A 14,219-nucleotide genomic window follows, 5' to 3' on the forward strand; every position below is an offset into this window, starting at 1 on the left:
GTAGGTTAGCAGTAAAACCTTGAAATCAGTCCTTGCCTTAACAGGAAGCCAGTGTAGGGAGGCTAACACTGGAGTAATATGATCACATGTATTACTTCTAGTCAGGATTCTAGCAGCCGTATTTAGCACTAACTGAAGTTTATTTAGTGCTTTATCCAGGTAGCCGGAAAGTAGAGCATTGCAGTAGTCTAACCTAGAAGTAACAAAAGCATGGATTAACTTTTCTGCATAATTTTTGGACAGAAGATTTCAGATTTTTGCAATATTACGTAAATGGAAAAAAGATGTCCTTGAAACAGTCTTGATATGTTTGTCAAAAGAGAGATCAGGGTCCAGAGTAACGCTGAGGTCCTTCACAGTTTTATTTGAGTCGACTGTACAACCATCAAGATGAATTGTCAGATTCAACAGAAGATCTCTTTGTTTTTTGGGACCTAGAACAAGCATCTCTGTTTTGTCTGAGTTTAAAAGTAGAAAGTTTGCAGCCATCCACTTCCTTACGTCTGAAACACAGGCTGTGTGGGCAATTTTGGGACTTCACCATGTTTCATTGAAATGTACAGCTGTGTATCATCCGCATAGCAGTGAAAGTTAACATTATGTTTTCGAATGACATCCCCAAGAGGTAAAATATATAGTGAAAACAATAGTGGTCCTGAAACGGAACCTTGAGGAACACCGAAATGTGCAGTTGATTTGTCAGAGGACAAGCCATTCACAGAGACAAACTGATATATTTCTGACAGATGAGATCTAAACCAGGTCAGAACTTGTCCGTGTAGACCAATTTGGGTTTCCAATCTCTCCAAAAGAATGTGGTGAACGATGGTATCAAAAGCAGCACTAAGGTCTAGGAGCACGAGTATAGATGCAGAGCCTCGGTCTGCTGCCATTAAAAGGTCATTTACCACCTTCACACGTGCAGTCTCAGTGCTATGATGGGGTTTAAAACCAGACTGAAGCATTTTGTATACATCGTTTGTCTTCAGGAAGGCAGTGACAGCTTTTTCTAAAAGTTTTGAGAGGAATGGGAGATTCGATATAGGCTGATAGTTTTTATATTTTCTGTGTCAAGGTTTGGCTTTTTCAAGAGAGGCTTTATTACTGCCAGTTTTAGTGAGATTGGTACACATCCGGTGGATAGAGAGCCGTTTATTATGTTCAACATAGGAGGGCCAAGCACAGAAAACAGCTCTTCCAGTAGTTTAGTTGGAATAGGGTCCATTATGCAGCTTGAAGGTTCAGAATCCATGATTATTTTCATCGTTGTGTCAAGAGATATAGTACTAAAACACTTGAGTGTCTCCCTTGATCCTAGATCCTGGCAGAGTTGTGCAGACTCAGGACAACTGAGCTTTGGAGGAATATGCAGATTTAAAGAGGAGTCTGTAATTTGCTTTCCAATGATCGTGATCTTTTCCTCAAAGAAGTTCATGAATTTATTACTGCTGAAGTGAAAGCCATCCTCTCTTGGGGAATGCTGCTTTTTAGTTAGCTTTGCGACAGTATCAAAAATAAATGTCGGATTATTCTAATTTTCCTCAATTAAGTTGGAAAAATAGGATAATCGAGCAGCAGTGAGGGCTCTTTGATATTGCACGGTACTGTCTTTCCAAGCAAGTCGGAAGACTTCCAGTTTGGTGTGGCGCCATTTCCGTTCCAATTGTCTGGAAGCTTGCTTCAGGGTTCAGGTGTCAAATCAAATCAAATGTTATTTGTCACATACATATGGTTAGCAGATGTTAATGCGAGTGTAGCGAAATGCTTGTGCTTCTAGTTCCGACAATGTAGTAATAACCAACGAGTAATCTAACATAACAATTCCACAATTACTACCTTATACACACAAGTGTAAAGGGATAAAGAATATGTACATAAAGATATATGAATGAATGATGGTACAGAACGGCATAGGCGAGATGCAGTAGATAGCATCGAGTACAGTATATACATATGAGATGAGTAATGTAGGGTATGTAAACATAAAAGTGGCATTGTTTAAAGTGGCTAGTGATACATTTTTTACATCAATTTCCATTATTAAAGTGGTTGGAGTTGAGTCAGCTTGTTGGCAGCAGCCACTCAATGTTAGTGGTGGCTGTTTGACAGTCTGATGGCCTTGAGATAGAAGCTGTTTTTCAGTCTCTCAGTCCCTGCTTTGACTCACCTGTGCTGACCTCTCCTTCTGGTTGATAGCGGGGTGAACAGTCAGTGTCTCGGGTGGTTGTTGTCCTTGATGATCTTTATGGCCTTCCTGTGATGTAGTGGAGGGCAGGTACAGTGCCTTGCGAAAGTATTCGGCCCCCTTGAACTTTGCAACCTTTTGCCTCATTTCAGGCTTCAAACATAAAGATATAAAACTGTATTTTTTTGTGAAGAATCAACAACAAGTGGGACACAATCATGAAGTGGAACAACATTTATTGGATATTTCAAACTTTTTTAACAAATCAAAAACTGAAAAATTGGGCGTGCAAAATTATTCAGCCCCTTTACTTTCAGTGCAGCAAACTCTCTCCAGAAGTTCAGTGAGGATCTCTGAATGATCCAATGTTGACCTAAATGACTAATGATGATAAATACAATCCACCTGTGTATAATCAATTCTCCGTATAAATGCACCTGCACTGTGATAGTCTCAGAGGTCCGTTAAAAGCGCAGAGAGCATCATGAAGAACAAGGAACACACCAGGCAGGTCCGAGATACTGTTGTGAAGAAGTTTAAAGCCGGATTTGGATACAAAAAGATTTCCCAAGCTTTAAACATCCCAAGGAGCACTGTGCAAGCGATAATATTGAAATGGAAGGAGTATCAGACCACTGCAAATCTACGAAGACCTGGCCGTCCCTCTAAACTTTCAGCTCATACAAGGAGAAGACTGATCAGAGATGTAGCCAAGCGGCCCATGATCACTCTGGATGAACTGCAGAGATCTACAGCTGAGGTGGGAGACTCTGTCCATAAGACAACAATCAGTCGTATATTGCACAAATCTGGCCTTTATGGAAGAGTGGCACGAAGAAAGTCATTTCTTAAAGATATCCATAAAAAGTGTCATTTAAAGTTTGCCACAAGCCACCTGGGAGACACAACAAACATGTGGAAGAAGGTGCTCTGGTCAGATGAAACCAAAATTGAACTTTTTGGCAACAATGCAAAACGTTATGTTTGGCGTAAAAGCAACACAGCTGAACACACCATCCCCACTGTCAAACATGGTGGTGGCAGCATCATGGTTTGGGCCTGCTTTTCTTCAGCAGGGACAGGGAAGATGGTTAAAATTGATGGGAAGATGGATGGAGCCAAATACAGGACCATTCTGGAAGAAAACCTGATGGAGTCTGCAAAAGACCTGAGACTGGGACAGAGATTTGTCTTCCAACAAGACAATGATCCAAAACATAAAGCAAAATCTACAATGGAATGGTTCAAAAATAAACATATCCAGGTGTTAGAATGGCCAAGTCAATGTCCAGACCTGAATCCAATCGAGAAACTGTGGAAAGAACTGAAAACTGCTGTTCACAAATGCTCTCCATCCAACCTCACTGAGCTCGAGCTGTTTTGCAAGGAGGAATGGGAAAAAATTTCAGTCTCTCGATGTGCAAAACTGATAGAGACATACCCCAAGCGACTTACAGCTGTAATCGCAGCAAAAGGTGGCGCTACAAAGTATTAACTTAAGGGGGCTGAATAATTTTGCACGCCCAATTTTTCAGTTTTTGATTTGTTAAAAACGTTTTAAATATCCAATAAATGTCGTTCCACTTCATGATTGTGTCCCACTTCTTGTTGATTCTTCACAAAAAAAATACAGTTTTATATCTTTATGTTTGAAGCCTGAAATGTGGCAAAAGGTCGCAAAGTTCAAGGGGGCCGAATACTTTCGCAAGGCACTGTAGTTTGCCCCGGTGATGCGTTGTGCAGACCTCACTACCCTCTGGAGAGCCAGAGGTTGGGAGTGCTTTCTTCACAACGCTGTCTGTGTGGGTGGAGCAATTCAGTTTGTCCGTGGTGTGTATGCCAAGGAACTTAAAACTTACTACCCTCTCCACTACGGTCCCATCGATGTGGATAGGGGGGTGCTCCCTCTGCTGTTTCCTGAAGTCCACGATCATCTCCTTTGTTTTGTTGACGTTGAGTGTGAGGTTATTTTCCTGACACCACACTCTGAGGGCCCTTTCCTCCTCCCTGTAGGCCGTCTCGTCATTGTTGGTAATCAAGCCTACCACTGTAGTGTTGTCCGCAAACTTGATGATTGAGTTGGAGGCGTGCATGGCCACGCAGTCGTGGGTGAACAGGGAGTACAGGAGAGAGCTCAGAACGCACCCTTGTGGGTCCCCAGTGTTGAGGATCAGCGGGGTGGAGATGTTGTTACCTACCCTCACCACCTGGGGGCGGCCCATCAGGAAGTCCAGTACCCAGTTGCACAGGGCGGGGTCGAGACCCAGGGTCTCGAGCTTGATGACAAGTTTGGAGGGTACTATGGTGTTAAATGCTGAGCTGTAGTCGATGAACAGCATTTTCACATAGGTATTCCTCTTGTCCAGATGGGTTAGGGCAGTGTGCAGTGTGGTTGCGATTGCGTCGTCTGTGGATCTATTGGGGCGGTATGCAAATTGGAGTGGGTCTAGGGTGTCAGGTAGGGTGGAGGTGAAATGGTCCTTGACACGTCTCTCAAAGCACTTCATGATGACGGAAGTGAGTAGTCGGCGGTAGTCGTTTAGCTCAGTTACCTTAGCTTTCTTGGGGACAGGAACAATGGTGGCCCTCTTGAAGCATGTGGGATCAGCAGACTGGGATAAGGATTGATTGAATATGTCCGTAAACACACCAGCCAGCTGGTCTGCGCATGCTCTGAGGATGGGGCTGGGGATGCCGTCTGGGCCTGCGGCCTTGCGAGGGTTAACACGTTTAAATGTTTTACTCACGTCGGCTGCAGTGAAGAAGAGTCCGTAGGTTTTGGTAGCGGGCCGTGTCAGTGGCACTGTGTTGTCCTCAAAGTAATCAAAGAAGTTATTTAGTCTGTCTGGTAGCAGGACATCCTGGTCCGCGACGGGGCTGGTTTTCTTTTTGTAATCCGTGATTGACTGTAGACCCTGTAGACCCTAACTCTTGTGTCTGAGCCGTTGATTTGCAACTCTACTTTGTCTCTATACTGACGCTTAGCTTGTTTGATTGCCTTGCGGAGGGAATATCTACACTGTTTGTATTCGGTCATGTTTCCGGTCACCTTGCCCTGGTTAAAAGCAGTGGTTCGTACTTTCAGTTTCGCGCAAATGCTGCCATCAATCCACGGTTTCTGGTTTGGGAATGTTTTAATAGTTGCTGTGGGTACGACATCGCCGATGCACTTGCTAATGAACTCGCTCACCGAATCGGCGTATTCGTCAATGTTGTTGTTGGACGCAATGCGGAACATATCCAATCCACGTGATCAAAGCAGTCTTGAAGCGTGGAATCAGATTGGTCGGACCAGGGTTGAACAGACCTGAGCGCGGGAGCTTCCTGTTTTAGTTTCTGCCTGTAGGCTGGAAGCAACAAAATGGAGTCGTGGTCAGCTTTTCCGAAAGGAGGGCGGGGGAGGGCCTTATATGCGTCGCGGAAGTTAGAATAACAATGATCCAGGGTTTTACCAGCCCTGGTAGCACAATCGATATGCTGATAAAATTTAGGGAGTCTTGTTTTCAGGTATTTTCTGTATACCAGGGAGCTAGTTTCTTATGACAAATGTTTTTAGGGGTGCAACTGCATCTAGGGTATTGCAAAAGGTTAAATTGAGTTCCTCAGTTAGGAGGTTAACTGATTTTTGTCCTCTGACTTCCTTGGGTAGGCAGAGGGAGTCTGGAAGGGCATTAAGGAGTCTTTGGGTTGTCTGAGAATTTATAGCATGACTTTTGATGCTCCTTGGTTGGGGACTGAGCAGACTATTTGTTGCGATTGCAAACGTAATAAAATGGTGGTCCGATAGTCCAGGATTACGAGGAAAAACATTTAGATCCACAACATTTATTCCATGGGACAAAACTAGGTCCAGAGTATGACTGTGGCAGTGAGTAGGTCCAGAGACATGTTGGACAAAACCCACTGATGGCTCCGAAAGCTTTTTGGAGTGGGTCTGTGGACTTTTCCATGTGAATATTAAAGTCACCAAAAATGTGAATATTATCTGCTATGACTACAAGGTCCGATAGGAATTCAGGGAACTCGGTGAGGAACGCTGTATATGGCCCAGGAGGCCTGTAAACAGTAGCTATAAAAAGTGATAATTGTAGGCTGCATAGATGTCATGACTTGAAGTTCTAAAGGCGAAAACATAGTTTTTTTTTCTTTGTAAATTGAAATTTGCTATTGTAAATGTTAGCAACACCTCCGCCTTTGCGGGATGCACAGGGGATATGGTCACTAGTGTAACCAGGAGGTGAGGCCTCATTTAACAGTAAATTCATGAGGCTTAAGCCATGTTTCAGTCAGGCCAATCACATCAGGATTATGATCAGTGATTAGTTCATTGACTATAACTGCCTTGGAAGTGAGGGATCTAACATTAAGTAGCCCTATTTTAAGATGTGAGGTATCACTATCTCTTTCAATAATGGCAGGAATGGAGGAGGTCTTTATTCTAGTGAGATTGCTAAGGCGAACACCACCATGTTTAGTTTTGCCCAACCTAGGTCGAGGCACAGACACGGTCTCAATGGGGATAGCTGAGCTGACTACACTGACTGTGCTAGTGGCAGACTCCACTAAACTGGCAGGCTGGCTAACAGCCTGCTGCCTTGCCTGCACCCTATTTCATTGTGGAGCTATGAAATAGGGTGCAGGAAGGGCAGGCAACCTGCTCCAGAGCGCTCAGTACCTCAGACTAGGGCGAAGGCTCACCTTCCAACAGGACAATGACCTGATTTCGCAGGAGTGGCTTTGGGACATGTCTCTAAAGATCCTTGAGTGGCCCAGCCAGAGCCCGGACTTGAACCCGATCAACTATCTCTGGAGAGACCTGAAAATAGCTGTGCAGCAGCACTTCCCATCCAACCTGACAGAGCTTGAGAGGATCTGCAGTGAAGAATGGGAGAAACTCCCCAAATACAGGTGTGCCAAGCTTGTAGCATCATACCCAAGAAGACTCGGGGCTGTAATCGCTGCCAAAGGTGCTTCAACAAAGTACTGAGTAAAGGGTCTGAATAATTATGTAAATTAGATATCCGTTTTATTTATTTTTTAATTACAAAAAATGTCTAAAAACGTGGTTTTGCTTTGTCGTTATGGGGTATTGTGTGTAGATTGATGAGGGAAAAAAACTATTTAATACATGTTTGGCTAGGCTGTAGCGTAACAGAATGTGGAAAAAGTAAAGGGGTCTGAATACTTTCTGAAGGCACTGTATGCTGCTGTTTTATCGCGTATGCAATTATGTCTGAGGTGTTCGCTGTTTGCAGTAACTTCTTTATTTTTGTAATATCCCAAATGGACATGGCAATTTCACCATTAAGGATTCATGCTTTCATGCTTCTCAAGCCAAGTCCCAGGTATATCCTGTCCCCAAATGTATTCTGATCCAAATGTATTTATTTTTTATTTTACCTTTATTTAACTAGGCAATACAGTTAAAGAACAAATTCTTATTTCAATGACGGCCTAGGAACAGTGGGTTAACTGCCTTGTTCAGGGGCAGAACGACAGATGTGTACCTTGTCAGCTTGGGGATTCGAACTTGCAAGTCCAACGATCTAACCACTAGGCTACCCTGCCGCACCATTAATGATGCCTGTCTTTGTGTTTCTCTCTCTTTCTCTCTCCTCTCTGTCTGTCTGTCTGTCTCTGTGTGTGTGTGTGTGTGTGTGTGTGTGTGTGTGTGTGTGTGTGTGTGTGTGTGTGTGTGTGTTGGTCCAGAGCTGATAGAGACGCGGACGGCGCGGCCTTTCTCCTTCTCCTTCAACACCAGTGACTACCGCATCCTGCACATGGACCAGGACCAGGGCCGTCTCTACCTGGGCAGCCGGGAGTACCTAGTTTCCCTGGACATGCACAACATCAACAAGGAGCCCCTCATAGTAAGAGAAAACCCTATGATGACTCCTATGATAAAATTCCACAGAGACAGATACATATATTACCTGATAAGATTTCCCTGATGAAGATGGCCGCCCTGGAGTCAAGTTGCCAGTATCCATTCTTGTGTTTTATTACATTTTATGAAATATTCAGCCACTGAAGCCATCTGTACGCCTATGAGTGCAAATAAAAGTCACACTTGACGTCCACAGGTATAATGCTTTTTTTTATCATGACCTACAGTGCATTGCGAAAGTATTCGGCCCCCTTGAACTTTGCGACATTTCAGGCTTCAAACATAAAGATATAAAACTGTATTTTTTTGTGAAGAATCAACAACAAGTGGGACACAATCATAAAGTGGAACGACATTTATTGGATATTTCAAACTTTTTTAACAAATCAAAAACTGAAAAATTGGGCGTGCAAAATTATTCAGCCCCCTTAAGTTAATACTTTGTAGCGCCACCTTTTGCTGCGATTACAGCTGTAAGTCGCTTGGGGTATGTCTCTATCAGTTTTGCACATCGAGAGACATTTTTTCCCATTCCTCCTTGCAAAACAGCTCGAGCTCAGTGAGGTTGGATGGAGAGCATTTGTGAACGGCAGTTTTCAGTTCTTTCCACAGATTCTCGATTGGATTCAGGTCTGGACTTTGACTTGGCCATTCTAACACCTGGATATGTTTATTTTTGAACCATTCCATTGTAGATTTTGCTTTATGTTTTGGATCATTGTCTTGTTGGAAGACAAATCTCCGTCCCAGTCTCAGGTCTTTTGCAGACTCCATCAGGTTTTCTTCCAGAATGGTCCTGTATTTGGCTCCATCCATCTTCCCATCAATTTTAACCATCTTCCCTGTCCCTGCTGAAGAAAAGCAGGCACAAACCATGATGCTGCCACCACCGTGTTTGACAGTGGCGATGGTGTGTTCAGCTGTGTTGCTTTTACGCCAAACATAACGTTTTGCATTGTTGCCAAAAAGTTCAATTTTGGTTTCATCTGACCAGAGCACCTTCTTCCACATGTTTGGTGTGTCTCCCAGGTGGCTTGTGGCAAACTTTAAACAACAATTTTTATGGATATCTTTAAGAAATGGCTTTCTTCTTGCCACTCTTCCATAAAGGCCAGATTTGTGCAATATACTTGTTTGTTGTCCTATGGACAGAGTCTCCCACCTCAGCTGTAGATCTCTGCAGTTCATCCAGAGTGATCATGGGCCTCTTGGCTGCATCTCTGATCAGTCTTCTCCTTGTATGAGCTGAAAGTTTAGAGGGAAGGCCAGGTCTTGGTAGATTTGCAGCGGTCTGATACTCCTTCCATTTCAATAGTATCACTTGCACAGTGCTCCTTGGGATGTTTAAAGCTTGGGAAATATTTTTGTATCCAAATCCGGCTTTAAACTTCTTCACAACAGTATCTCGGACCTGCCTGGTGTGTTCCTTGTTCTTCATGATGCTCTCTGCGCTTTTAACGGACCTCTGAGACAGTGCAGGTGCATTTATACGGAAACTTGATTACACACAGGTGGATTGTATTTATCATCATTAGTCATTTAGGTCAACATTGGATCATTCAGAGATCCTCACTGAACTTCTGGAGAGAGTTTGCTGCACTGAATGTAAAGGGGCTGAATAATTTTGCACGCCCAATTTTTCAGTTTTTGATGTGTTAAAAAAGTTTGAAATATCCAATAAATGTCGTTCCACTTCATGATTGTGTCCCACTTGTTGTTGATTCTTCACAAAAAAATACAGTTTTATATCTTTATGTTTGAAGCCTGAAATGTGTTAAAAGGTCGCAAAGTTCAAGGGGGCCGAATACTTTCGCAAGGCACTGTATTTATAAGCATGTATGAGTCTTTATGATGTCCTATTTTAAGTCTTAGAATATGTCATGTCTACATGCAGAAAATCATACAATGCACCAGATCTGAAATGTTGCATTTTCTACACTTCTTCCTTCAGATTCACTGGCCGGCCACTACCCAGAGGAAAGGAGAGTGTAGAATGACTGGAAAGGGTGGGCAGGTTAGTGTCCTTTATGTCTTGACCATTAGCTTTAATGTATAAAAAGGGCTACACAAATACTGTTGTTATTGTAGTACAGTAAATATGCACAGTATGTCAAGCGTATTGATTGTAACTCTGTTCCTTCTGTCCTAATCAGGGGGAGTGTGCAAACTTTGTGCGTCTGATCGAACCCTGGAATCGCACACACCTGTACACCTGTGGCACAGGGGCCTACAAGCCCATCTGCACCTTCATCAACAGAGGATGGAGAGCAGAGGTACGGACACAAACAAACATGCACATGCACAGACAGACGCACACACAAACATGCCAGATCTGGGTTCAAATGCATGTTTATTTGAGGTATTTGTTATTTAAGATACTTTTTTGTGTGTATTTGTGTATTTTTTAATACGCAACATAAAACAATTACTTTTATTTTAGTATTTGAATGGGTATTTGTAAAAAAAAACACAGTCTACCAAATTGTATTTGAACGTATTTTCAAATACTTTCCTGGAATACTATTTGAAACACTTTTCAAATATCTTTTCCCCAAACATATTTCAAATACCCTGCTCCAAAAGTTGAGCTAAAAGGCAGGACACTTCCTACAGGATTGGACTCTTACAGTGTTATGCTGGCATGTTAACAGTTCAAAGGCATTCATACTGGACAATGCATTGTCAGTACATATGAGGAACTCTTGGATCACTACAAGATCTCAACCAAAATCAACACCATGGTCACCACTAATGCAAATAATATGGTTGTTGCCTTTGCTAATTTTGAAGACGACATCCGAAGAAGAAGAAGATGAAAGAGGCTTTTCTCACTATTAAAAATGACTTTAAATCTGCAGATAACCACAACAGTAATTTCCAAAGCCTCCAACATTGTCTCCCACTACCACAAATCAACATTTGCACAGGATAGTAAAATATAGTAAAAAGAACTCGGACCTTGCGGGGGTCCAGATAAACTGTGTTAGGCCAGTGATTGATGTGCTTAACTTCTTTTAAATAGTGTCCAGTCAACACTCACACCTGATTGTTTTCACACCTGATTGTTCCACAGTTCATAGGCCTATAGACTGCGCTTAGAGTTATTTGGCCACTTTAGTTGTGATACAACCCTCATTAAAACATATAGGCATATTGGGTAGGCTGCATGTGACTATGATTAGATAAAGTCCCCCAAAAAATGCATGGCCTTAGACAGCACACGGTGGCCATCATTCACGAGTGACAATATGGGCCATTATCACGTACCTGTCGGGAACAGGGGCAGAGGAATACAATACATGTCATTGAATAGCGACTGCAAGAGGCTTTTCCCACGGTTCATTTATACGCCAGCCAGGTAGGCTACTCCGGTTGTAAAGAGACGCAATGTGCTTAATATTGGGCCTAGCCTATAGAAAGCTGATGTGACCTGCTCTTTTTAAAAAGAGGCCATTAAAACTCTGTTTTCTTGCATAGCATAGCCTATAGAAATGTGGTGCAACATAGGCTTTTCATTCTATGCATCGACCAGCTATGTGGAGCTGGCTCTCGCTGCACACCAGGTGATCCTAGTCCGCTCAAACTCTGAATGCCAAGGCTCTCATGAAGTGATTGATTTGTTTTTCTATTGCATTTGCATCGATGTCAGTGTGATTAGCGAGACAATGGAGCACTGAGTACCAGGCCATTAGCAAGTTTGGTAGGCTACTAATGACCATCAGTGGCATCAAATCGCAGTTTTGGAGAAGCCCAGTTACCGTGACTCTGTAAGGGTCTGTGTGTAGCTGGTGCAGAAGAGTCAGGCGCAGGACAGCAGAGATGACTAAATAAAAGTAACTTTACTCAGTCATCAAAAAATACAAGAATAATTCTAAGCCCACAATACGGACCACAATACAACAAACAATCACTCACAACCGAACAAGGAGAACAGAGGGTTAAATACTAAACAGGTAATTAGGTGAGTGAAACCAGGTGTGTAAGACATAGACAAAACAAATGGAAAATGAAAAGTGGATCGGCGGTGGCTAGAAGGCCGGTGACGTCGACCGCCGAAAGCCGCCCGAACAAGAAGAGGGACCGACTTCGGCGGAAGTCGTGACAGACTCAATGGTCACGTGGAAATTGACTGCAGTCATGAAATTAAACTACTATGTACATTCACAACTATTTTGTTTTCCAAATACTTCCAACGATATGTATTTTTAGTTAAGTAAACTTTCCAAATGGTGTTTTGAAATGCATTCCAATATTCAACTATTAGTTTTTTCAAATAAAGGTTATCTAAATATTAGTTATGAAATGTGTTAAAAAGTAATTGAAGTACCTAAAATAGTATCTGAACCCAGGTCTGAAACATACCTACATCCATGTATTGTCCTCTCTGTGCAGGAGTACCTGTTCAGGCTGGTCCCTGACTATGTGGACTCAGGGAAAGGGAAATGTTCCTACGACCCGCTGCAAGAGAATGCTGTGGCCCTTATCAGTGAGACCTCTTCTTGTCTGTTCATCATAACAGTTCCCACCACAGTTCTCACTTACAATACCAATAGCCATCATCATCATCCATCTTCCTCTTTTGTTTTCTCTTTGCTAGATGGGAATCTGTATGCAGGGGTCCACGTTGACTTCATGGGCACGGACCCGGCCATCTTCAGAACCCTGGGAGACAGACCTGCCGTCAGGACTGAGCAATATGACTCCCGCTGGCTGAATGGTAAGCTTGCCCCTGACCCACAGGTGACACTTTGAGCAACTCATGTCTATTTTGCCCTGAGAAAAAGTCGGCCACACCTCTCTCTCTCTATGTCTCTCTCTCTTTCATTTGTCACTTGCACAAATACAGTGAAATGCTTACCTTGCAAGCCCTTCCCAAAAGTGCAGTACCAAATTACAATTTGCAAGGATACTGGAGTAGTTGAGGTAGATACTGTATGTACATGTAGGCAGGGATTAGGAGAAGGTGACTGGTAACAGGATAAATAATAATCTCTCTCTCTCTCGTTCTCTATTACCCTCTTTTCTCAAATTGACTAATGTCTGTCTCCATCTCCAGAGCCTGTGTTTGTGAAGATCCAGCAGATTCCAGACAGCTCCGAGAGGAACGATGATAAGCTCTACTTCTTCTTTCGGGAGAAGAGCCTGGATTCGGCTGGGGGGGGAAGCCCCAGTGTCCTGGCCAGGGTGGGCCGAGTATGCCTGGTGAGAGACCCTCGTATATCCCCCCCTGACCTCACAAACACACAGACACATACACACACACACCACAGGAGGCTGCTGAAGGGGAGGACGGCTCATAATAATGGCTGGAATTGAGTGAATGGGATGGCATCAACCACATGGATATCATGTGTTGGATACCATTCCATTTATTCTGTTCCAGCCGATACTATGAGCCCGTCTTCCCCAAGTTAGGGGATAATACCTCAGTTTCAAATCATTTTCTCCCATTTCGTTCCTACTAAACGCACAACCATTGGACACTAGAAAGCCAAGTGGTTGTGGTGATGATATTGAATGATCTACCATTTTACATAAATTCCCCCTAACTTTGTTTCACCTTCCCAGAATGATGATGGGGGTCAGAGGTCACTGGTCAACAAGTGGACGACCTTCCTGAAGGCTCGGCTGGTGTGCTCAGTGATAGGCAGTGATGGTGTGGAGACCTATTTCGATGAGCTGAGTGAGACTGCTTTTAATTCCTGCGGCATTGACATACTGTACAATTCAATCAGTTGCAGATAAAGGAAAATGGAGGCTTAGTCTTATTTTGACACTTGTTTATAGAAAAGGCACTGTTAACACCTTTGTCAACTTGCTTCCCATCAGAGGATGTCTTCATTCAGCCAACACAAGACGAACGCAATCCTGTCGTGTACGCTGTCTTTTCCACTGCGGGGTAATATATCACTTGAATCTTTCCAAAATGTTTATTTTTACACAACCATACATTGTATGTCTTTTGTTAGTGTCGGGCAACAAAAAAAAAGCCTGCCCACCCAGTAGTTCTCCACAAATGAAGTTCTAGAACCCTGGGGTAGTTCAGTAGCGGTGCTTGGGTAAAATCACTGGGGAAGCCAAGCCAGGGGGAAAAAAACATATTACAACCTGGGTAAAATCACTGGGGAAGCCAAGCCAGGGAAAAAA

At 43.2% G+C, this 14,219-nt stretch overlaps 1 protein-coding gene across 4 annotated transcripts in view; it reads left to right on the forward strand.

The window, feature by feature from the left end:
- The window catches only part of LOC110532144 (semaphorin-3F), a 114,027-nt gene that overhangs the window by 86,036 nt on the left and 13,772 nt on the right, over positions 1 to 14,219 (forward strand). For all 4 annotated transcript variants that reach the window (XM_021615788.2, XM_036988058.1, XM_036988059.1 and 1 more), the window contains exons 3-10: positions 7,895 to 8,055; positions 10,024 to 10,086; positions 10,226 to 10,345; positions 12,465 to 12,558; positions 12,670 to 12,789; positions 13,129 to 13,274; positions 13,641 to 13,755; positions 13,902 to 13,971. In XM_021615788.2, the coding sequence (XP_021471463.2) occupies positions 7,895 to 8,055; positions 10,024 to 10,086; positions 10,226 to 10,345; positions 12,465 to 12,558; positions 12,670 to 12,789; positions 13,129 to 13,274; positions 13,641 to 13,755; positions 13,902 to 13,971 (889 nt within the window). The remainder of the gene's footprint in view (positions 1 to 7,894; positions 8,056 to 10,023; positions 10,087 to 10,225; positions 10,346 to 12,464; positions 12,559 to 12,669; positions 12,790 to 13,128; positions 13,275 to 13,640; positions 13,756 to 13,901; positions 13,972 to 14,219) is intronic.

The sequence above is a fragment of the Oncorhynchus mykiss genome, chromosome 9, assembly GCF_013265735.2.
Source record: "Oncorhynchus mykiss isolate Arlee chromosome 9, USDA_OmykA_1.1, whole genome shotgun sequence".
In the NCBI taxonomy this organism is placed as follows: domain Eukaryota; kingdom Metazoa; phylum Chordata; class Actinopteri; order Salmoniformes; family Salmonidae; genus Oncorhynchus; species Oncorhynchus mykiss.